General features: G+C 41.9%; 1 protein-coding gene across 1 annotated transcript in view; it reads left to right on the plus strand.

Moving 5' to 3' along the window:
- Window positions 1-26,059, plus strand: part of TMOD2 (tropomodulin 2) — a 46,574-nt gene that overhangs the window by 11,400 nt on the left and 9,115 nt on the right. The window contains exons 2-7 of the mRNA XM_082647215.1: window positions 1,589-1,783; window positions 3,249-3,405; window positions 8,198-8,320; window positions 10,619-10,705; window positions 16,808-16,938; window positions 18,517-18,624. Coding sequence (XP_082503341.1) covers window positions 1,658-1,783; window positions 3,249-3,405; window positions 8,198-8,320; window positions 10,619-10,705; window positions 16,808-16,938; window positions 18,517-18,624 — 732 coding nt within the window. The 5' untranslated portion in view covers window positions 1,589-1,657. The remainder of the gene's footprint in view (window positions 1-1,588; window positions 1,784-3,248; window positions 3,406-8,197; window positions 8,321-10,618; window positions 10,706-16,807; window positions 16,939-18,516; window positions 18,625-26,059) is intronic.

The following is a 26,059-nucleotide window of genomic DNA, read 5'->3' on the forward strand; positions in this document are numbered from 1 at the left end:
GACTGCAGCCACTCCCTGCGGTGAGCCCTGAGGAAACTCAGGATGCGAAAACACAGGATACAGGCCCCAGATAGCTGAGGTCCATATCAAGGGAATGATTTCAGTGAGCCCAGACTCTTGCATCTTCCCATACATAGAAAAGCACTAAATTCCTTAACTTGAGATGTTTGGTTTTCTTTATTTAACAATAATCTTTTGACGTTCCCAATTACCTGCTCTTTGTTGCAAAACTCCTACATATCCTAGCTCCTCCCCTCTCCTCCTTGGAGCAGTTTCTCAGAGTTATCTGAAACGCTCTCTCCCGGTCTGCAGTCCTCATTTTGCCCCAAATAAAATTTAACTCGCAACTCTCACGTTGTGCATGTATTTTTTTTTTAAGTCAACAAGGGGAAGATGCAAAAGTCTGGGCTCACTGAAGTAATTCCTGTGATATACACCTTAACTGTCTAGGGCCAGTATTCTGTTCTTTCCCATCCTGAGTCCCCTGAGGGTGCACCATTGGGGGTGGCTGTAGTGTTTGAGGGTTGCATCCTTTGCTGATATGGCAGGCGGCATTCTTAGTCCACACACTTATCCAGTGGTATTATCCCTATGTATGTATATCTCACTGAGTTGTGTTCTCCTTGGGGAAAGGGTCATATCTTGTTTTATCTGTGTATTCCTGTTTTTTAGAACCATACCTGGCAAATAGTAGGTTGACAGCAAGTATTCATTGCCTTGAAAGATCTGCTTGATATTAATACGGCCAAAGGAGAAACACAATCAGTTAAGTACATTGCTATTTCCTGAATGCAATATTATCTTTTGAGGGAAGATCTGTAAAATCCTCTGCCAGAAAGAAGGGATTGAGGAAAAATTTTGTTTTGAGTGGAAGTTTAGGAGGCAGATGATATAAAAAGAGGAGGTTGAAAAAAAGAATGGACTAGGGGTATAAAGAATTAGGGAGGATGGCTTAAGAAACAAAAAGGAAATGGGACTAGAAAGAGAATGGGAGATGAAGAAAAAAGAAAAGAGGGGAGAAAAGTGGAGAGAGTACCAGGATTTTAGACTCTTACTTAGCTTAATTGCCAGGGAGTTTCTGGACGATGCTTTCTCACATGGACGTCCAAACTCTTTCCTGAATGAACCCCATTTTGTATTCTTCACATCACTCTCCCTCTGAAAAGACACAAGTCTGCTCCTTACACTGCCTGACAATTAGTGCATTGTTCTTCATTGTTCTCTGTAGAAAGCAGGAGGCAGAGTCCTCTGGTGGGAAGGCACTCACTACACAGGGACTCAAGGGCCTGGCACATCCCAGCTCCAGCCCCTCCAGCAAGGCGCTCAGCCCCTTCGACCTCAGAATCTTCATATCGATATCTGTCCAGGCTTCCTTTCCAGGTCATTGTAAAGATCTAAATAAGTGAGATAACATATATGAAAATACTTTATAAGCAGTCGGGCTGCTCTGCGAATGAAGGTGATATTACTTACTTTGTTGAGTTATTCGTCAGGGGAGAGACCCCATCGGCACATAGCATAGCCCTGTCTCCTGCTAATAAGTCCTGTTCACCCAAAGGAGATAACAGTGTTTCTTTCTTCTCAGCAGTATTCTGAAGTCTCAGGAAGCTGGTGCGGTTAAATGTTCATGGCCCATGAGAAAGGCGTATAGGAAACCATGGCACTCCCCTTTCAAAAAGACCTGGAGAAATACAAGAACATTGATGAAGATGAGCTTCTTGGCAAACTCTCAGAAGACGAACTGAAACAGTTGGAAAATGTTCTTGATGACCTAGATCCCGAGGTTAGTGACCTGGAACTGAAGCAGGTGATTAGTGATAGGATGGGATAAACCGTGTGGTGTGGTCCTTAAACAATAGTGTAGAAATTCCTGATCTCTAAATGCAAATTATGTGTTCTTCCCTGGTTGGCTGTGGGTCATTACTTTTATAAACCCATGGAGAACCTCAGTAGCCACATCTATGATACAGCAATTGTATTTCTCAAAAACCAGTTTAAAGTAAATGGGGGAAAATATTTTCCATTGGCTGAAGAAGGACTAGACTGACTTACGGAAAAAGAAAGGAAGAAGGAGAGGAAACAAATATGACTGAGTTTCCTCTACGATTCATATACTCTGCTGGGCCCAGAAGCGCTTAAGATAAATTGTATTATCCCCATTTCATAAATGAGGAGACACACCAGGAGAAGTCATTTACATAAGATCCTACACTGGTAAATGTCAGAGATGGTATTTAAACCAGATCTTTAACCACAAAAGCAGATCTTTTTTATATCTTGTTTCTTTAACATGTATAAACAACTTGAAATCTTTGATGATCCCACAACAGTGGATAGATTAGAGTAAATGTGATGAGAGAGTTCCCTGACGGTCCAGTGGTTAAGACGCCACGCTCCCAGTGCAGGGGGTGCGGGTTCGATCTCTGGTCAGGGAACTAAGATTCCACATACCACATGGTATGGCCAAAACCAAATTTTTTTTAAGTATTAAAAAAATATAAATAAATAAATAAATGTAACCATAATATCAGGTAAATTTAAATGGAGCTTCTCATATTTTTATGAGCTCTTGAAAAGGTAATTACCTTGTTATAGTGATTGTGTAGCAAGCACTTTCTTCAGCCCTGCTAATATTATCTCAGACATAGAATAGGAGGCATCTAAAATAGTGATTTTACTATAAATAAAAATGTCACTAAAATATTTATATGATATTCCGTTATGCCAGATAATTTGGATATTGTTTTTACTTTAAAAAAATACTAGTATCCTTTTTTTACTTTTTTAAACTTGAGAAGGATACCTCTATATTTAATCAAGGAAGTATCAGCATCTACCATAATACTCACTTACCAGCTTGGATGTTTCCCAGGAGAGGTTAGAAATAACAGAGTGTGGTCTCATTGGCTCATCCACACGCCTGCCTGGGAGCACTTTGGATGCAGACCTGGCCAAACCTAAGAGGGATCTACGAAGAAAAAGGTTGTGAAGGGTGGCTGGCCTTTGCTACCACATTCTAGAAGGCAGCTGCAGGAGACAGGCCGCTCCAGCCATGTGTGTTCTGCCTGAGCTCACCAGGAGCCCCCGTCTCAGCATAGAATGTTAGAGCAGGTGGGGCCTCAAAGATATGCCAGAGCCCTAGCCCTCAGCTCACACCCACATCTCACCATACACAGCAGGGGTAGGGGAGGTAACAGGTGTCAGTCAGGCATACACCCTGCTTCCTGCTCACGCTTCTGTCTTGTCAGAGCGCAATGCTGCCAGCTGGATTTCGACAGAAAGACCAGACACAGAAAGCAGCCACCGGCCCGTTTGACCGCGAGCACCTCCTCATGTACCTGGAGAAGGAGGCTTTAGAACAGAAAGACAGGGAAGACTTTGTGCCCTTCACTGGAGAAAAGAAAGGTAAGACCACAGGCAGCATCTGGGAATGTAGGTACTCCTAAGGTATTGTCATGGAAGGTCAAGTAACAGAACTGGCCTGAAAGGGGGAAATAAGACCACGAATTGGATTCAGTATGAAAAAGAACCGTGGCTGGTGGATACATGTCTGTGTACACTTGTCCAGACCCACAGACTGTGTACCACCAAGAGTGAGCCCTAATGTAAACTGTAGATTTGGGGTGATAATGATGTCAGTGTGGGTTTATCAGTTGTAACAAATGTACACTGTGCTGCGGGCTGTCATTAGAGAGGAGGCTGTGAGTGTAGGGAAGGGTGGGGGGACACAGGAACTCTCTGTACTTTCCTCTGCTAACCTAAAGCTGCTCCAAAAAATAAAGTTTATTAATTAAAAAAAAAAAAAAAAAGAACTGTGGCAGAATATGAAGGCTGCAGGTATAGAGAACAAACTAGTGGTTACCAGAGGGGAGAGGGAGGAGAGGAAGGGTGAGACAGAGGTACGAGATTAAGAAACACAAACTACTATGTATAAAATAAGTAAGCAACAAGATCTATTTTACAGCACAGGGAAATATAAACATTCTTTTTAATAACTTTAAATGGAATTAATCTATAAAAATATTGAATCACTATGTTGTACACCTGAAACTAATATAATATTGTAAATCAACTATACTTCAATAAAATTTAAAAAAAAACACAGACTGTTGTGCAGAGAAGTTAAAGATCTGAATAGCCAACAACAATAAAAAAGCTACCAGTTCAAAAGGAAGAAAATTGTCCTTAGAAAGGTATGAATCTTGCTTCTGAAACACATGCAGGTAACCATAATTTATAAAAATAATCTGCTTGAGTAAGGGGGAAAGAAAAAGGAATATGTAGGCTAATTAACTGAATACTTAGAGTGTAATGGTACTCACATTAGTTTTGTAAAAAAATCTTAAGCCCCAAGAAACAGTTTTGGAAGTGTAAAGTAGCGTCGGACTTAAAAGAGGGTCTCACGGCATTGGCGTGTTCCTCTTAGCCCGGGGCTTTCCTAGCTTCAGGGGTCTACTCCAGGTCGAGGCGCTGCCTCTATTCCAGTTGCTACCATTAGAGGCCATTGCAGTCAATCATCTGTTCATCCAGCATGTACCAACCACCTCCTGGGTGCAGAGCCCTGTGCCGTGTGCTGGGATCACAGGGAATGAGACCCTGCCCTGCCCTCAAGGAGCATGTGGTCCAGCAAGAAACACTGATAGATCTGGAAAGGCCTGAGGAGTAAGGGGATGTTTCTCCACACAGGGGGTGAGCTCTGAACTAAGACAAGGAAAATCCTCCTCCCTACCTCCTGACCCTGAGCTCCTTTTTGGAGGAAAAGTGAATACCAGTCACCTGTCCAGGTTCCTCAGCTATAAGCAGTGACTTGGGCCCAAAGATATGACTGGAATCACTGATAACTTCATAGTAACTACGGTCTTTTTAAAGCACGAATCAGATCATGTCAGTTCCCTGCTTAAAGTCCCAAATCATTGCCATGGTCCATAGAGTCCTGGCAGAGCTCACCTTGCCCACCTCTCTGACTGCATCTCTCCTGCCCTCACTAAGCCTGGGCCCCACTGTCCTCACTTCGTTTCCCAAAATTGTCAAGTTCTTCTCCCATCTCAGGGTCTTCTTCCCTCTGACCTGCGTCCCCGTTTTTCACCTCCTAAAAGCTCCGGCTTAAATGTCAGGGCCTCTAGTTTACCCTGACCTCTCTGTCTAAAACAGACCCCATTTATCGCTTTCTTAGCACTGTGACAGTGTTCATCCTTTTGTTTACTTACTTTAGGATTTGTGTGTTTTCCATAGGAGATTGAGATTAGCAGTGGGGCTGTGTCTCTCTTGCATCACGGCACAGAAACTGACACAGGGGACACTAGATAAACGTGGATTGGAATAAATGCCATCTCTGAGCTTTTGTGCCGTGGCCACGGGGAGCAGAAGCACGGGCTGCTTGGCTGCTGCCTTCTCTATGCAGCCTCCCAGCCGCTCTGAATCATGCACATCCAATGGCTTGTGCACCACTCATAATGTCATTTTATTAAGAAGGTAAAGTTGGGCACTGACACACTGGGCAAATAACCGAGGATTGCTGTAGAAATACGGAGCTGTTTCTGTGGCAGCACGGTTATTGTTAGACTAATTTAATTGTGAAGGAAAAAATAAATTATAATGTCAAATCTTCCATAAAATCCCAGTTAACATCCAGTGTTAGGGTAGTGAAAGAATAATAAGAGGGAAGCTGCTGTCTTCTGTTCTCAGAGCAGTGGTCTGAGGAACAGCTATGGTAAATTACCTCCTGATCCGGGTTAATCTACAGATGGTTCTTAGGGGGTTAGGAGTACAGGAGCAGTCAGAGTAATAAATGGGGGTACAGAAGGGGTGCACAGCTGCACCAGGGAGCTTAGGAGAAGGCTGAGAAGCAGCATGATTGAGCTCAATGAGCAGAGAGCAGGTTTTCCAGAAAGAGCGGAACGATCAGAGTGAGGCATGTGCAGGGCCCCTGGAAGGACAGCGGTGATGCAGAAGCTGTGGTGAGGGCTTTGGGAGAGGGACTGCCCAGCCTCAGTTCTGAATGCCAGGTGCCCTGGGCCTTCAGGTTGCTAGGCTACATTATTCATTTAGAGCTTCTCTTTCGGTGAGACCCCAGGAATGGATATGCAGTAGCAGTTCTCCTGAATACTGGTAGCTGGGCCACCTGCGCACCTAGCGTTCAGAGTAATCCTAAATGGTACCAAGGAGTTAGGAACTCAGAAACCCTGTTTCGACTTTGGATCCAAGATCTTGGCACCAGAAAGAACATACTTCGGGCTGCAGACACTATGCAAAAGTCTGGGAGGAGGCTCGGTGTCTGAGATGTTATTGATTGATTGATTTGATTTTTTTTCCTTTTCTGTTCTCTGGCTGTTTTCCTGTTTTGTTTCCCAGTCTGTTTCCCTTCTTTCTGGGAAATGTGGTAGCTTATGTGATGGTCAGTGATAGAGACCTTGTGGTCAGGATACCCCAGACTGACCACAGCCGTGGTGCCTCTTTGGGGTGCCCAGTTCTGCCTGGCCCCCATTGATGTATCCAACCATTTGAAGGTCTGGTAAACCAGCAGGAAGTCTGTAGCCCTGTAACCAGGGGACGCTCCTGGAGAGTCTTCATGAGGGAGTACTTGGCTTGGGTTATGACCCTTTCCTTTCCCATGAGAGTGGGGATGGCCAGGCTAGCCCAGGAGACCTGGCAAGAGCTTGGGTTCTGATTGTCTGAAGCTGGAGCCAGCTGTCTGTTCTAAGGTGACAAAGAGGAAAAGCAATAGAGGGGTGAGTCTTCAGGGACCTCCGGCAATCAAAATGGAAGAGGCCAATTTCAAAGATGATGCCAAGAGGTAAGAGCCGCTCCAACAAAGAGGGAAACCAAGAGTCAAAGCTGGGAGGAATTGGAAAAGAGTGTGAGTAGGTCTGGGGTATCCTGTGGTGGCTCTGTAGTGGCCTGGGTTTACCTCGAGGAGCCACTGCACACGTCGGATGTGGCTGTGTTGCCCTGGCTGGAAGTTAGGAGAAGGTCATGTGCCATCCTCCCAGAACTGCGATCATCAGTCCAGAGGTTTGGACTGGTGGGGGGCGGGGGGCGGGCGGTGGTGGTGCTATAGATTTCAGCATATTCAGAAGTGAGTAGGGGGCAAAATAAATGGAATCAGACTGACAGGATGAAGTGGGAGGTGGTGGCAGAGAATGCGTATTTGGGTAGCACAGTGTGTTGCTGCTCAGAACTCCACATCTCTAAATATGACAACCCTGATCTTTCCTTTTAAGTCAGGCAGACTTGGATGTGCTCTAGAAAGGCGACTGTGTCTCCAGGTCACAACACTAGTCAGGTACCCTAGATAGAGCATGCTGGTTGCCTACAATCTCAGTTGGTAGGAGGAAAACCTACGAGGGGAATCTCAGGAGCCCCTGGGGCTGTTTGGACGCATCTGCCCCCCATATGCAGGATCCAAGGCAAGAATACAAATAGAAGTCCATGTGCCATTTTTATAAATATGTAAAAGCTAATAAGCTGTTAAAATATGTGCTGTCCTCCTACCTAGGCCAATATTCTTGGACTTCCAAGAGTTCCACATAGGGATAAGGCCTCAAGCACCATGGCTGACACCCCAGCCTACATATCCAAGCTTCATCCATACTCACTCACAGACGGCATCCTGTTGGCCCGTGGGTACATGCCCCCGCAGTGTGACCTGCCTTCAGGAGGATGGACATGGGGAAGGGACTCATGCAGGCCCTGGAAGCAGGTTCAGGGCTCTTTGGCAGGGAATTGCAGGGCCCCAGGTGCCTGGGGTATAGTCTAGCAGGTGGCCTGTATTCTGGATGGAATGTCCCTTTGTCCCCGTGACTCCTCCCTCAGTGGGATGCAGGCAGTGAGGACGGGTGTACATCCAGAAGAGACCAGAGTTGGGCCCCTCTAGAGCAGAGGGCTCATGGCAGGGCCCCTCTTGCCCAGGTCTAAGGGCAATGCTGCCCATAATAGGGAGGTAGAAGCCCCTGTTTCCCTCTCTGCCGCCTCAGATCTCTGTGTTGCGGAATGCAGGATTCCTCCTCTGACCTTCCTTCCTCTAATAGTGGATTATTGATATTGGCATCATCCCAGAAATTAAGGAGTCCCAGTTAGATGTGCAATGGTCTAATGCTTCAGCTCTTAATGGCCAGAGCTGCACGTTCTCTGGTTAGTTCACTTACCCTACAACAAGGCAGCAGCACACAATGGTTTTTGTTTTTCTTCTGATTTAAAGGGAGAGTCTTTATCCCCAAAGAAAAGCCCATAGAAACTCATAAAGAAGAAAAAGTGACCCTTGACCCAGAACTGGAAGAAGCTTTGGCCAGCGCCTCCGACACTGAACTCTACGATCTTGCAGGTTAGTCCTCAGCTCTGGGAAACTTTCCTGTCTGGCTCTGTGACCTCCAGACGGGCACTGACCCGCCTGGCAGCAGCTTTTGAGCTCCTGTGTAACTATTGATTGTTACTGTGATACCAGGTTGAGTTCAGCCATTAGACAGCTATAAGGCTGGATGAAGGTGACTGAAACCTCTCTGAGCAAACATTTTGCTGTATCTCAGCTATAAAATGTAAAATCATATTTCAGCTGTAAAATACTCCCAATAGTACCGGTCGTACAAAATCCGAGAGTTACTGTGAGAAATCAAAGAGAATAAATATGAAGGAGTATTCAGAACTGAATAAAATTACAGTGCTTATGCTTTCTAAAGACCTTCACATTAGGCTTTTTTTTTTTTGCGGTATGCGGGCCTCTCACTGTTGTGGCCTCTTCCGCTGCGGAGCACAGGCTCCGGACGCGCAGGCTCAGTGGCCATGGCTCACGGGCCCAGCCGCTCCGCGGCATGTGGGATCTTCCCGGACCAGGGCACGAACCCGTGTCCCCTGCGTCGGCAGGCGGACTCTCAACCACCGTGCCACCAGGGAAGCTCCCCATTTGGCATTTTATCATCACAGAATTTCCATTTCCATCACAAAATTTCTTGTTCTTCCCCACAGTCACTGTTCAATTTTGATTCTGTTAGCCTAACCATGGAACAGGACCAATTTATTGTTACATTTCCCCAGTAAAGTAAATCCATATTCAGCCCACTCTGCTGATTTTTTCTAGTTTTCTTAACAATAGCAACAACACAGTAATTATAATAATTATGTGAATTGGTTATACGTACAGATAGAAAAAAAAACCCAAATAGTACAAAAGGATATGTAATGAAAAGTCTCTCACCCTCGTTCCTAAGTCCCCTCCCGTTTCTTACATTTCCCTTGAAAAAGATTCCATGCATGTACCAGCATAGTTGTGTACTCATTGGGTGGAAATTTGGATTATTAGGGTCATTAGGTCCTCCCAGGATAGAGGCGCTTTGAGAAACAGTCCACAGCTTTGGCAGGAATTCTCACATTGTTATTCCATTGGAATACGTAAGTAATCATAATCTCCTTCCTCCCAGGAGAACCAGTTATGCCTTATTCTAATAGCGTGCCAACCATCTCAGCTACATTTTCATTCCTTCTGTGATGATATCAGTGGTCAGTATTAAGCTCACATATTTGAAACCCTCTCAGAAGTCACTGCAGGAGTTGAGGCACCTGCATCTAACACACAGGAAGTCATTTAACCTTTGTGGTAGGTAAAGTGTAATTATTATCCCTATTTTACAGATGGGGAAACTAAGGCTCAGAGGCATTTAACAACTTCTCAAGTCATACAGATAGTACGTGACAGTGCTTGGATTTAAGCTCTGGCTGACTGCTCCTGACTGTCACTCTCAACCCCTAGACTCGCTGGTTCTGAGCATTTGCCCTTTCTCAGCTGTACGGGCTGCCCCCCTCCTTCTAAGGTATAGATTACAGTGCGTGAGGAGCTCAGGTGCGCCTCTGCCACCTGTTGGCAGACTCTTCTGGGATCCTTCCCCAGGCGGCCACCTGTAATTTCTCACCTGGAATTTCCTTAGCAACGGGAAAGCTGGGCAGTTGGAGTTAGAGCATGCTCAGTGTTGTCACCCCGTGCTGTCCCCTGCATACTGTACTGCCCCCTGGTGTAAGTTCCATGTAGTACAAGAGACTCAAAAATCTCAGCCTGCTTATCTGACTTTTTATTGTTGACATCTCTTATTTCCCACCCTGGGATGTTCTAGATGGGAAAAGAACCACTCTTTTTGGTACTGACAGATGGGAGAGATGGGGAGGCCTACATTGGAAAAGGCCCATGATCTTTCTGCTCTTTGTCTCTGGAAAAACTACATGCCATAGTATGTATTATGTTAGATCTTAAACTATCCTTAGACTCAGTCCTGCGTTCACATTTTACAGATGAGAAAACATAAGGGATGAATCTACTTAACTAGGACATCTATGCAGATTTTCAGTGTGGAGCTATGACGAGACCATTGTCCCTCAGATCCTACATGATTCTACACGTATAGATGTAGAAGGACATGTGAAGATTGCCAGTGGTCTTGGGAGGAGGGTTTCTTTTTTTTTTTAAATAAGCTTATTTCATACTATACACCTGTCATTCACTTTGCAAGGCAAGAGGGTCTGGAGACTTATCTTTATGATATGAAGAATTGTTCTTCGAGGGGCAAATTAACAATGTGGACATCTTAACACGCTTTCTCAAACTTAAGGTTTATTCACTGATTATCTTTGCTTTCAGCTGTTCTTGGAGTACACAATTTGCTCAACAATCCCAAGTTTGATGAAGAAACGGCCAGCACGAAAGGCGGCAAAGGGCATGTGAGAAGTAAGCTGACGTGAAATCTGTGGTTTTATGAAACTTGGGAGCCTCCGGGTGTTGCTGGTAGGAAAGAGGCCTGTTGACTGGGCCCCCTGGGGAGTCCAGAATTCTTTTAGGCTTTGAAGGTGGTTTTTGCCAGTTCACCAAGGATCACTAGGCTCTGAGCAGTCAAACCAGGATAGACTAGCCAATACTGGGAGCTCTGTCTGGCAGCGTAACTAGTACCAATCAGTGTTTTGCCCAGAACACACTGTCTTGATAGGTCTGTTCAGTCAAAAGAGAAAATTACTGATAAAAAAGGTTGCTTAGGGCTTCCCTGGTGGCGCAGTGGTTGAGAGTCCGCCTGCTGATGCAGGGGACATGGGTTCATGCCACAGTCCGGGAAGATCCCACATGCCGCGGAGCGGCTGGGCCCGTGAGCCATGGCCACTGAGCCTGCGCGTCCGGAGCCTGTGCTCCGCAACGGGAGAGGCCACGGCAGTGAGAGGCCCTCGTACCACAAAAAAAACAAAAACAAACAAACAAACAAAAAGGTTTCTTAGCACAGAATGCAGAGTTTTATGTTCTTAACGATGTTTTAATCAACTCTGGCATCAGATAAGTTTCCTACTCTATTCGAGTGCCTTTTTGTCTCAGTAACGGATGTTTGTCATTAGAATTTGAATACCTGCTTCCCCCGGAGAGCATGAAAGACACACTGGCATGGACTTGCTGGCACAGAATGTACCAGACCGCTATCTTCTATGTCACCGTTTTCTGGAGAAACGTACAATTCATTAGACTCTCACTCATTCGTCAGTCATTTACTAAATACCTGCTGTTGCAGGAATGTTCTAGGCTTAGGTACAAAGGTAAAAAAGGTGGTCCCTGCCCAAAGGAACTTATCTATCCGTGGGAGGGATGGATCAGTAATGAGGTAATTTCAGTACAGTGTGATCCAGGTACTATGAAAACTCACAGAAGATCACAGCTTTTCTTAGATTAATTATATCTTATTCTCTTTGACGGTGATTTGGGCAATGCTTTCTAGTCTCAGCAGTCTATTTATCAGTTGCTGTTTATACAGGGTAATTTACCCAGACAATGAGCAATATTCCTTTTATTTACCTTCTGTTTTCTTATGCATACAGATGCAAAGTGTTCATCCTTTTAATTTCAGTATCAAAGGGTAACATTCTGACAACATGTTTGTTATTAAAAGTCTGGTGCATAACCTTCTGGGTTTTTATACACACACATATCATTAACTTTTTAAAAGACTTAATTTTTTTAGAGCAGTTTTGTGTTCAAAATTGAGAGAAAGGCACAGAGATTTCCCATATACCCCCTGACCCTCCACATGCACAGCCTCCCCCATTATCAACATGCTGCACAGAGTGGTATGGTTTTTACAGTTGATGAACTTACGTTGACACATCGTTATCACCGAGTCCATAGTTTACATTAGGGCTCACTCTTGGAGTTGTACATTCTCTGGGTTTGGACAAATTAACAATGGCATGTTTCCCATTACAGTATCAGGCAGAGTAGTTTCACTGCCCTAAAATTCCTCTGTGCTCTGCCTATTTACTTCTCCTTCCCTGCTAACCTCTGGCAACCCCTGATCTTTTGTCTCCATCATTTTGCCTTTTCCAGAATGTCATATAGTTGGAATCATACAGTATGTAGCCTATTCAGACTGGCTTCTTTTACTTAGTAATATGCATTTAAGGTTGCTCTATGTCTTTTCATGGCTTCATAGATCATTTATTTTTTTTATTGAGATATAGTTGATGTACAATATTACATGTTACAGGTATACAACTTAGTGATTCACAATTTTTAAAGGTTATACTCCATTTATAGTTATTATAAAATATTGGCTATATTCCCTGTGTTGTATAATATATCCCTGTAGTTTATTTATTTGTACTTCTTAATCCCCTCCCCCATCTTGCCCCTCCCCTCTTCCCTCTCCCCACTGGTAACCACTAGTTTGTTCTATGTATCTGTGAGTCTGTCTTTTTGTTATACTCACTAATTTGTTTTATTTTTTAGATTCCACACATAAGTGACATCATACAGGATTTGTCTTTCTCTGTCTGACTTATTTCACTTAACATAATACCCTCCAAGTTCATCCATGTTGTTGTAAATGGTAAAATTTCATTCTTTATTATGACTGAGTAGTATTCCATATATATTATCCATTCATCTGTTGATGTACACTTAGGTTGCTTCCATATCTGGGCAATTGTAAATAATGCTGCTATGAACATTGGGGTGCATGTATCTTTTTAAGTTAGTGTTTTTGTTTTTTTCAGACATATACCGAGTAGTGGAATTGCTGAGTCATATGGTAGAGATAGATCATTTCTTTTTAATGCTGAATAATATTCTGTTATCTGGATATACCACAGTTTATTTATCAGTTCACCTACTGAAGGACATCTTGGTTGCTTCCACATTTTGGAAATTATGAATAAAGCTGCTATAAATATCTGTGTTCAGGTTTTAGACATAAATTTTCAGCTCCTTTGGGTAAATATCAAGGACCCTGATTGCTGGATCTTACGGCAAGGCGTTTGGTTTTGTGAGAAACCACAAAACTGTCTTCCAAAATGGCTGTACCATTTTGGATTCCCACTAGCAAAGAATGAGAGTTCCTGTTGCTCCACACCCTCACCAGCATTTGGTTTTGCCAGGGTTCCAGACTTTGGGCATTCTAATAGATGTGTAGTGGTATCTCATTACTTTAATTTGCATTTCCCTGACAAATATGATGTGGAACATCTTTTCATATGCATATTTGTCATTTGTATATCTTCTTTGGTAAGATATCTGTTAAGTTCTTTGGCCCATTTTAAAAATCAGGTTGTTTTCTTATTGTTGAGTTTCAAGAGTTCTTTGTATATATTGGATAAGTCCTTTATCAGATGTGTCTTTTTTTCTGATTTTTTTTTAATGAATGAAAGATTTTTAAAAATTCTATAGTGCTTTACAAATTTCAGAAGTTTCGTACACACGATTTCAAATAATCCCATAATAACCCTTTTTTTCCCCTCTACCCCTATATTGCCCCTCCCCTCTTCCCTCTCCCTACTTGTAACCACTAGTCTGTTCGCTAGTCGTTTTGTGAGTCTATCAGATATGTCTTTTTTTTTTTTTCTTTGCGGTATGCGGGCCTCTCACTGTTGTGGCCTCTCCCGTTGCGGAGCACAGGCTCTGGACGCGCACGCTCAGCGGCCGTGGCTCACGGGCCCATCCGCTCCGCGGCATGTGGGATCTTCCCAGACCGGGGCACGAACCCGTGTCCCCTGCATCGGCAGGTGGACTCTCAACCACTGCGCCACAAGGGAAGCTCTATCAGATATGTCTTTTGCAAACATTTTCTCCCAGTCTGTGGTTCATCTCCTCATTCTCTTGAGAGTATTTTTCGCAGGGCGGAAATTTTTTATTTTAATGCAATCCAGGTTATCAGTTCTTCCTTTCATGGATTATGCCTTTGGGGCTGTGTCTAAAAATTCATCTCCAAACCCAAGGTCATCTAGATTTTATCCTATGTTATCTATCTCATAGTTTTGCATTTTATATTTAGGTCTGTGATCCATTTTGAGTTAATTTTTGTGAAGGGTGTAAGGTCTGTGCCTAGATTCACTTTTTTTTTTCATGTGGATGTCCAGTTGTTCCAGCACCATTTGTTGAAAGACTATTCTTTTCTCCACTGTATTACCTTTGCTCATTTGTCAAAGATCAGTTGACTATATTTATGTGGGTCTCTTTATGGATTCTCTATTCTGTTCCATTGATCTATTTGTATACTTTCACCAATATCACACTGTCTTGCTTTCTGTAGCTTTAAGTCTTGAATTTGGATAGTGTCAGTTCTCTAATTTTGTTCTTCTCTTTCAGTATTGTGTTGGCTATTCTGAGTATTTTGCGTCTCTATATAAACTTTAGAATCAGTTTTTTGATATCTACAAAATTCTGGAATTTTGATTGGGATTCCATTGAATCTATAGGTCAATTTGGGAAGAACTGACATCTTGACAATATTGAATCTGTCCATGGAATATCTCTCCATTTAGTTCTTCTTTTATTTCTTTCAGTACAGGTTTGTAGTTTTCTTCATGCAGATTTTATATATATATATATATATACATACATACACACACATATATATGTATATATATACATATATGTAGTTAGATTTATACCTAAGTATTTCATTTTTCATTAACATTTTTTCAAGTTGTGATTCTCTTCTCTTATAAATACCTGTAGGTTTACCTCATTCTTCTAATGAATAGATAGCCTTGTATTATGTGATTATGCTATAACTTGTTTACCATTTTTGCATTGATGGACTTTTTAAAAAATTTATTTTATTTTATTTTTTTATGTATTTTTGGCTGTGTTGGGTCTTCGTTTCTGTGTGAGGGCTTTCTCCACTTGCTGCGAGCGGGGGCCACTCTTCATCGCGGTGCGCGGACCTCTCACTATCGCGGCCTCTCTTGTTGTGGAGCACAGGCTCCAGACGTGCAGGCTCAGTGGTTGTGGCTCACGGGCCTAGTTGCTCCGCGGCATGTGGGATCTTCCCAGACCAGGGCTCGAACCCGTGTCCCCTGCATTGGCAGGCAGATTCTCAACCACTGCGCCACCAGGGAAGCCCTTGATGGACATTTTGTTTATCATGTTTTGCTGTCATGAGTAGCGTATCAGTGAACATCCATAAATATACATCTTCATATATTCATGCTACTTTTTCTGTAGATTAGACTTTTAGATATAGAATTGCTGGGTCGTAAAGTATCCACATTTTATATTTTAATAGATAATGCCGGGCTTCCCTGGTGGTGCAGTGGTTAAGAATCCTCCTGCCTATGCAGGGGACACGGGTTTGAGCCCTGGCCCAGGCAGATCCCACATGCCACGGAGCAGCTAAGCCTGTGCGCCACAACTACTGAAGCCCGCGCGCCGTGCTTCTCAATAAGAGAAGCCACTGCAATGAGAAGCCCGCGCACCGCAACGAAGACCCAACGCAACCAAAAATAAAAATAAATTAAATAAATTAAAAAAAAATAGATAATGCCAAATTATTTTTCCAGAAAATTTGTACCAGTTTACATTCCCACCAACAATGTATGAGGATGCTTTTTCCTCCACATTGTTGCCAACTCTGAATATTCCCTTTTTACATTTCTTGGCTAATCAAATGGTATCTCATTTTTAAATTTCAGAGTTTAATTACTTATTATCTTTTTTGGTTGACTGATAGAGATTCCTCTGATCATTAGTTGTTCATTTTCGATTGGGTTGTATTATTGACTTGAAGGAGCTCTATGTATCTTGGGATATGAACCCTTTGTATGTTACACATATTGCAAACATTTTCTGTTAACTGCTTTTGAGAATTCTTCCATTCTTCTTTTTTATTCCTTTCTCTTCCCATACCATCCTCAAAATTAAAGCTCCAAAGTGGAACTCAGAGGACGGTGGGCCAGGGGAGGATTAAGGTTTGGGAAATAAAGAGACTCATTTTTGGGCTTCCCTGGTGGCGCAGTGGTTGAGAGTCCACCTGCCGATGCAGGGGACACGGGATGGTGCCCCAGTCCGGGAAGATCCCACATGCCACGGAGCGGCTGGGCCCGTGAGCCATGGCCGCTGAGCCTGCGTGCCCGGAGCCTGTGCTCTGCAACGGGAGAGGCCACAGCAGTGAGAGGCCCGCGTACCGCAAAAAAAAAAAAAAGAGACTCATATTTTTGCATCTTAGATTCTTTGGTTTGGTTATTATAGTCTGAAAGAGGTCCATGTGGAGCAGCAGTAACTACCCACGGATATTCTTTTGGGTGTTGGAGTTTGCTGTAGGGCCTCCTGCACTTTTGGCCCCATGGAGCATCAGCCGCTGAGACTTCTCATTGCAGGTGAAAAACACCCACCTTTGAGGCTGTAACTCAGAATCATACCATTCCTGTGCTTGCTTAGTTGAGAGTAAGCTTACTGTCATTGATATCGGAGTATTATTGGAATCAGAGCATATGAAAGGAAGGTCATTTTGGGGGACGTCATCTCTGATTTTTATGGGAGAGCCCTTACGTTTTATTTTTAAAATTGAAACTTGTGTCTTAGATGTGGTCAAAGGTGAAAAGGTCAAGCCAGTATTTGAGGAACCACCCAATCCCACAAATGTGGAAGTAAGTCTGCAGCAGATGAAAGCCAATGACCCCAGCCTGCAAGAGGTCAATCTCAACAACATTAAGGTATTTCATTACAATTGTCATCCGTTGAGGTCAGAAAACTTACTGGAGATGACTGATTGCCTGTTTTACACCTGTTTAAAATCCTTTGTACTCACTGGATTTTGAGGCACAATATCCTATTTGAAAGAAGTGGGTTTTTAAAAAAAAGTGATTCCTAGAATTCTTTGAAAAGAATCACAGTACTTGTGTTATACACAGTGTATTAGCTAGCTATTGCTGAGTAACAAATTACTCCAAAACAACAAACAGTTATTATTTCACATAATTTCTGAGTGTCAGGAATATGGGAGTGACTGGGCGGGGTTGCTGTGGCTCAGGGTCTCAAATGAGGCTATAGTAAAGCTGTCAGCCAGAGCTGCACTTGTGTGAAGGCTTGACGAGGGCACAGAAATCCATTTCCAAGATGGCGCAGTCATGTGTCTGTTGGCAGGAGGCCTCAGTTTCTCAGAACGTGGATCTCTCAGTAGGAATGCCTGAGTGTCCTCACATCATGACAACTGGCTTCCCTCAGAGCAAGTGATCCAAGAGAAAAAAAGAGAGACTAAGCTGGAAGCCACAGTGCCTTTTATGACCTATTCTCTGAAGTCACACATTGTCACTTCTCCTTTGACCATAAGTCATGTCACTCTCAAAGGGAGGGTAAGATGTGTGTGTGTGTGTGTGTGTGTGTGTGTGTGAGAGAGAGAGAGAGAGAGAGAGAGAGAGAGAGAGCACTGCCTGACATCTTTTTTGTTCATTCTTTTTGGGCCAGTTTCTAGCATTTAATAATATTAACTAATTTTTATTAAGTACTCGCTATGTGCCATATCCTTTGCTAAATACTTGAAATTCATTATCTCACTGAATCCTTAGTGGGACTTAAAGAGGTTCAGTTGCCCACAGTCACAGAGCTGGCCTGTAGTACTCTGTAAACTCACATTAGTCTCTAGCTGTGCCCTATATTGTCTGCCTCCCCAGTGCCCAGTACTAGGCTAAGTGCCGTGGAAGAGGAAGTAAGAGTCACGCGGTATTCATTCTGAAGAACTTAAATTACGAGAAAAACACTAAGCGAATAATTACATGATGTGGTCAGCCCCCACATGTGGAATTGTGGGTAAGGAAAATTTTGATCCTGCCTAGGAGAGCCAATAAACCAAGGAGGTGATATTTCTGCTGGGTCTTGAAGGCTGAGTAGGAATTAGAGCAAAGGATAAAGGAATTTCTAGGCAAAAGGAAAAGCATATCTAAAGGTATGGACGAAAGAAAGACCATGGGATAGTAAAAGAATGGCAAGCAGGTCAGTCTGGCTAAAATATAGACAATGAAAGAAAGAAAGAGGAAAGTGTGCTCTATGCATAATTTGGACAGTAGGGTAAACAGAAGTGATACCAGAATGTCACATTGTGTTAGATTCCCTTATTGGACACTAAGTGGTGCTATTTGGCTTAGGATAGGTTGGTTGCTAGAGAATGGGTGATGAAAGTCTTTTAGAAAGGGTAACATCTAAACATACAAGGTATTTAAAAGCTGTTGGTCGTTAGCTTGGGGTGAAGGTGCTGCAGAATGATTCATCAAGGATCTGTGTCTTCCTCATCTTAGAACATTCCAATTCCAACCCTGAAGGAATTTGCAAAGGCTCTGGAGACCAATACTCACGTGAAAAAGTTCAGCCTGGCCGCAACCCGCAGCAATGACCCTGTGGCGATTGTGAGTAAAATTCTTACAACTATAACGTGAAAATATTTAATTCATTAGAAGCTATTTTAAATTTCTTTTATCAATTAACAATGTTCAGATCAGGTAAATTTATTTTCTGTATAGTTAATAAACAAAATTAGTTATAATGAGACAGTAAAACAAGAACCCAACTGTCAGGCACTTTGAATTCACTAGAATTTTGTTAGCACTACACTTTTTGGAGAAAGAGACAAGATTAGATTTGGTATTTAGCTAAGTAAATATTTAGATTTTGTTCTGTGCTTAGTACAAATTTTCTGAAATGTTTGTATCTACAGTAACATTCTGTCCCAGTAAATGGATATTATGAGACCCCCCCGGCCAAAGCCTACAGGAACTCGGCCCATATAAAAAATGTTAACATATATTTCATTTTAATCTTTGAAAGGGATTACACAAAAACAGAAAGATAGATCAATGGAACAGGATAGAAAGCCCAGAGATAAACCCACGCACATGTGGTCACCTTATCTATGATAAAGGAGGCAGGAATGTACAGTGGAGAAAGGACAGCCTCTTCAATAAGTGGTGCTGGCAAAACTGGACGGGTACATGTAAAAGTATGAGATTAGATCACTCCCTAACACCATACACAAAAATAAGCTCAAAATGGATTAAAGACCTAAATGTAAGGCCAGAAACTATCAAACTCTTAGAGGAAAACATAGGCAGAATACTCTATTTATCATAAATCACAGCAAGATCCTTTTTGACCCACCTCCTAGAGAAATGGAAATAAAAACAAAAATAAACAAATGGGACCTAATGAAACTTAAAAGCTTTTGCACAGCAAAGGAAACCATAAACAAGACTAAAAGACAACCCTCAGAATGGGAGAAAATATTTGCAAATGAAGCAACTGACAAAGGATTAATTTCCAAAATTTACAAGCAGCTCATGCAGCTCAATAACAAAAAAACAACCCAATCCAAAAATGGGCAAAGACCTAAATAGACATTTCTCCAAAGAAGATATACAGATTGCCAACAAACACATGAAAGAATGCTCAACATCATTAATCATTAGAGAAATGCAAATCAAAACTACAATGAGATATCATCTCACACCAGTCAGAATGGCCATCATCAAAAAATCTAGAAACAATAAATGCTGGAGAGGGTGTGGAGAAAAGAGAACACTCTTGCACTGCTGGTGGGAATGTGAATTGGTTCAGCCACTATGGAGAACAGTATGGAGGTTCCTTAAAAAACTACAAATAGAACTACCATATGACCCAGCAATCCCACTACTGGGCATATACCCTGAGAAAACCAAAATTCAAAAAGAGTCATGTACCAAAATGTTCATTGCAGCTCTATTTACAATAGCCCGGAGATGGAAACAACCTAAGTGTCCACCATCGGATGAATGGATAAAGAAGATGTGGCACATATATACAATGGAATATTACTCAGCCATAAAAAGAAACGAAATTGAGCTATTTGTAATGAGGTGGATAGACCTAGAGTCTGTCATACAGAGTGAAGTAACTCAGAAAGAGAAAGACAAATACCATATGCTAACACATATATATGGAATTTAAGAAAAAAATGTCATGAAGAACCTAGGGGTAAGACAGGAATAAAGACACAGACCTACTAGAGAATGGACTTGAGGATATGGGGAGGGGGAAGGGTAAGCTGTGACAAAGCGAGAGAGAGGCATGGACATATATACACTACCAAACGTAAGATAAATAGCTAGTGGGAAGCAGCCACATAGCACAGGGAGATCAGCTCGGTGCTTTGTGACCGCCTGGAGGGGTGGGATAGGGAGGGTGGGAGGGAGGGAGACGCAAGAGGGAAGAGATATGGGAACATATGTATATATATATAACTGATTCATTTTGTTGTAAAGCAGAAACTAACACACCATTGTAAAGCAATTATACTCCAATAAGATGTTAAAAAAATAAAATGGATTAATGTGTCTCAAAAATATTTTAAACAACCGAATCTTGAAACAATTTTTGTTTGATACTGTTAACCAGAATATGAAAAAAATAAAAAACAACCAAAAGCCCTATTCCTTCTATGCACTTCAGTTAATTCAGGTAAATAAGGAAGCCCCTGAACCCAAGGAAATACTACTGCCATTACCATTATCAGCGTTAACCCTCCTATTAATAGCTCACATTTCTTGAACAATTAGTAAATGCCACTGCTGATCTCTGTGCTTTACTCACGTCATCTCACCTAATCCTCACTATAATACAGTGAGGTGTGTACTATTATTAGTTCCCACTCTTAACAGATGAGCAATTTGAGGCTCAGAAAGGTTAAGTAACTTTTCCAAAGTAACACAACCAGCAAGTGGCAGAGCCAGGATTCACCACCAGGTCTTTCTTGTTCCACAACCAGGATGCCTAACCACCAAGCTATGCTATATTTACATACTGTGCCTCACTGTCGTACATTTGCTAAACTATGGCAGTTGTCAGAAGCCTGAGCATCAGGCTACATCAGTGGTTCTACAGCATCTGATTCTCAGCACTCGAATTAAGCCAGAAAAAAGAAAGTTTTCTTGACTTGATGATGCGATTTAAAGTAACATGTCTTTTGGAAGATCTAAAAGAGCATTAGGGACTTCCCTGGTGGCGCAGTGGTTAAGAATCCGCCTGCCAACGCAGGGGACACAGGTTCGATCCCTGGTCCGGGAAGATCCCATATGCTGTGGAGCAACTAACCCTGTGTGCAACAACTACTGAGCCTGTGCTCTAGAGCCCGCGAGCCACAACTACTGAGCCCGCGTGCCACATCTACTGAAGGCTGCGCGCCTAGAGCCGATGCTTCGCAGCAAGAGAAGCCACCGCAATGAGAAGCCTGCGCACCGCAACAAAGAGTAGACCCTGCTCGCCGCAACTAGAGAAAAGCCCGTGTGCTGCAATGAAGACCCAACACAGCCAAAAATAAGTTAAAAAAAAATAGCATTAAAAACGGACAACATGAAAGTAATGACTACTCATCACAGTGTTGGCACAGAGTAGATATTTGAAAAATACTTGTTAAATGAATGAATGAACCTGCCCTCCAACCTCTCAGCATTAGACAATATTTCCATGATGACTACAGCAAATTTGAATTAAGCACTCATGTAAAAGAGGGGCTAAGCTACAGAACTGATGTTTTCACCAGTAATTCTTACATATCTAAATTTGTAGGTTGAAAGCAGTTTTGAATTTGAAACCTATCATTAAAATAGAAAAAGCAGAGCTAGATTATTGGTAAGGTGAAGTTAGCAATTTAAGGGTTCTTATCTGTGTATGATTTTGTGTATAATCTCTGCCCTTTAGTAGGTTTGTTTTCAATAAAGCAAAAATATTCACAATACATTTTGTAAGTAAGTAACTAAAGGGATAAATAAAGAAATGATTTGTCATTTCTGTTTAATATATTATTTACAGTAAAATGGCAGGGATGCAAATAGTGTATAGTTCATTGTCAGCACTACTAGTAAGCAGTCTAACTTCTACTCTAAGTCAAATAGATAACTTGCTAAATGGACTAAATAAATTTCAAATATAATAATCTCTTTGTTACTGTTTTTAATCCAACAACTATGTATTGTATGTATGTCATGTGACAAGCAAACCATACAACTTCAAGGAAAAACTGTTATCCTTGAGGGTGTGAAAAGAAAAGCCTCCTTCAGCCTTATGCCTGGATGGCTTCACATGGTCCAGCCCTCACCTGGCTGACCCCAGGTGGTTCCCCTTTCAGCTATGCTATAGTCAGGAAAGAACTTTTCTATAGGTTGTAATTTGGTTGATTACCCCACAGGCAACAGAGATATTCAGACTGTTATTATGGCTGAACAACTTGCTGTTGAGAATTACAAATCAGCATTAAAGCAAGAACTTCAAGACTTTTCTATGTAAGGTTCAGAAACAGATTCAACAAAGTACTTGTGGGATTATTGTGAATGTAGGCCAGCTATGTGTATGTGAGATGACATTATCCCCATTTTACAGATGTGGCAACTAAGGCTCAGAGTTTGAGTAATTTAAGATTACACAGCATGTGGCCAAGCCAGGAAGCAAACTTAAGTGACCTGTAATCAAATTCAGTTTGCCATGCTCCAAGCACTTCCATATAACCACACCTATAGCAGGGAGTATTAATGAAACTTGCCATAGTAATGAATGCCGATGTAGAGAAAAGGCCCAAATATGTAAAAAAAAATGCTATTACATATTATTAACAGGTATGCCACATAAAAATCAGAAGTTTCGGACAGCACTGTCCAATAGGAATAAAATGAGAACCACAAATGTAAGCCACATGTGTAACTAAATTTTCCAGTAACCACATTAAAAAAAAATGGTGAAATTAAACTTAATAATGTATTTTATTCAAACCACCATATCCAAAATATCATCATTTCAAAATGTGAAGATGTAATGAGGTCTTTTACAGTATTTTTTCCATACTACATCTTTGAAATCCAATGCATGTTTTACGTTTAAAAACATTTAAAATTCAAGCACATCTTGATTCAGAACAGGTGCTATTTAAGGGCTTCATAGCCACCTGTGTCCTGTGGCTACCACTGGAATAGTACAGGTTTGGACAGTGCATGAAACTGCTTTTCCGGGCAATTCTATAAAGTACTGAAAGCAAAACCTTCTCTTTAAAAATGTATTTCTACTCTAATTATTTATGTAACCTTTAAGAAATCTAGTCTTCGTTTTACTAATGTTATTATCCCCAGCACATGTAGTAGATGCTCAAATATTTGCTGAACTGTAGTGAACCTGGGCGTACAGCCCAGGGTTATGTTTGGCTGGATCTCTCTTCCCTGTTTTGTTCAGTATGTGAAAAGTGTTTTCTCAAGTTTAAAAGAAATTGGCAGGATCGTGGCTACTTGCCAGGAGGTCCTGCAACTTTTTTACAAAGGCCTAATTGCTCTGACATTTTGTTATTCTAGTAATAGAAGTAAATCCCAAAGCTTGCAGCGTCCATAAGGAAAGGCTTGATGCATTCCCTTCTGGGGCTCTAATTAAAATGCATACACTTAATTCTAACTAAAGACCTAGCACTGAATAAATGCACTTTAATTTTACATGGTGTACAATAGCATCAGTCCAAATCCTTGAGCTTCCTGGTAGTTCAAGCAGCTGCTTGACTAATACACAGGATTGTTCTTCTAGTCCAGTGATTGTCAACTCAGGGTGATTGTGCCCTCTAGGAACATTTGGCAGTGTCTGGAGATATTTTGGGTTGTCATGACTGGGAGGGGTACTGTTGGCATTTCGTGGGTCTCAGAGACTGCTAAACCTCCTACGATACACGGGACAACCTCCCACAACAAAGGATTATCCAGCTTCATGTCAGTAGACCCGAGGTTGGAAACCCTGTTCTTGTCCCAAGTTGGATTCCTTCTTCTTGTCTTTTCTGCCATAAAAGCAGTTAAAATAGTTCAGAAGTTCCTCGTTCTACTCCCCAGAGCAATCACTGTTAGCAGTTTATTTTTCATTCTTCTCATTGTATGACTTTAATTAAAGTGGTTTTCAATCCTTGCTGAACATTAGTTACCTGGAGAGCTTTTCAAAAATGCAGTTATAAATCAACTACACTTCCATAACAAAAAACAAAGCAAACAAAAAAAGCAACTGTCCAGGCCACAGCCTGAGATTCTGATTTAATTCTTCTGGGGTGGGGCCCAAGCACTGCTATATTTTTTAAAGCTTCCAGGTCATTCTAATATGCAACCAGGGTAGAAAAGCACTAATATACATGCACTTATTTATTTTTTATTTTTTGGTACGCTGGCCTCTCACTGTTGTGGCCTCTCCCATTGCGGAGCACAGGCTCTGGACGCGCAGGCCCAGCGGCCATGGCTCACGGGCCCAGCCGCTCTGCGGCATGTGGGATCTTCCCGGACCGAGGCACGAACCGGTGTCCCCTGCATCGGCCGGCGGACTCTCAACCACTGTGCCACCAGGGAAGCCCTGCACTTATATTTTTGATCAATTATCTTAGACAATTTTTGATTCTCCATTAGAAAAGATGAGGGCAGTTCTGTACCCACTCTACCTTCTATTCCTCCTTCCTTTCTACCTCTGAATTGTAGTTATTCTATCATTTCACGCATTTGAGCTTTATACATTTTATGTCATTATATTCTGTTATGTATATAGATTGACTCCAAAAACATTAAAACATCACCAGCATTTACAATTATCTGGCTGTATAAATATATGAATCTCTGTTCTCATGGGCCTTAAAATCTGGTGACTAATGGCAGCCTGATTCTTGTTCCTTTGTGAGTAAATTCTTCTTGCGAAAAACTTTTAGGACTCTCTTTTCTCCTGGAGTTCTGAAATTTCATCTGTATGTGCCCACATAGTCTTTTATTTAGTCTGCTGAGCATCCAGCAGGTTCTTTCAGATAAAAACTTGAAGCTTTCTTCAACTCTGGGAAATTTTTCCCTATTATTTTATAGTTTCTTCCTTTCTGTTGTCTTTTTTTTTTAATGGTCCTTCTGAAACTCCAATAAGATGAATGTTGAGCTTCTGGATCTTTCCCTCCGCACCTCCTAACATTTCTCTTGTATTTTCTCTTTGTCTTTTACTCTACATTTTTTAAAACATCCTCAGTTCCGTATTCTAGATCACCAACTTGCTCTTCAGCCATGATCATTTTATAATTCTAAATGCCCATTGCTTTTTAACATTTCAATGTAGTACAGATTTTCAAAACTTTTTCTTATTTGTTGTCCTCTTTTTTAAAATATATGTAATAGCCAGTATTTATTTATTTATTTATTTTTATTTACTTATTTTGCGGTATGCGGGCCTCTCACTGTTTTGGCCTCTCCTGTTGCGGAGCACAGGCTCCGGACGCGCAGGCTCAGCGGCCATGGCTCACGGGCCTAGCCGCTCCGCGGCATGTGGGATCTTCCCGGACCGGGGCACGAACCCGTGTCCCCTGCATCGGCAGACGGACTCTCAACCACTGCGCTACCAGGGAAGCCCCATTTATTTATTTTATGGCTACAATGTTTTTTCTTTCTCCTTTTTCTTTTCTTTTTTTTTTTTGAAGTAGGGCAGGGTGGAGAGAGACTATAGCAATTAGAAGTTTTACATATTTATGTTTTCTGAATAATCTCTGTTCCCTGTATGGCATGTTCTCCTTTTTGGTCAACTTGGCTTTTCTCTTTCATGGTGTTGGTTTTCCTAATATGTCTAGTAATCATTGGTTGCCTGGTCATATTTTCAGTTAGAGAACAAAACGGATTTGTGTAAACTAGGACTATTTCCTCTCCTGTTATGTCAATCTGGTTCACCAACAGCTCTCTCCTTTATAAGGGAAGCCCCTTTATGTTTCTCTATTTGTTACCAACTGACAGGCCATATATTTTATTTATTAATTACTGACTCTGCCCCTCCTACTCAGCTATAAGC

This window comes from Grampus griseus (assembly GCF_964374135.1).
Source record: "Grampus griseus genome assembly, chromosome: 2".
NCBI classification, from domain to species: domain Eukaryota; kingdom Metazoa; phylum Chordata; class Mammalia; order Artiodactyla; family Delphinidae; genus Grampus; species Grampus griseus.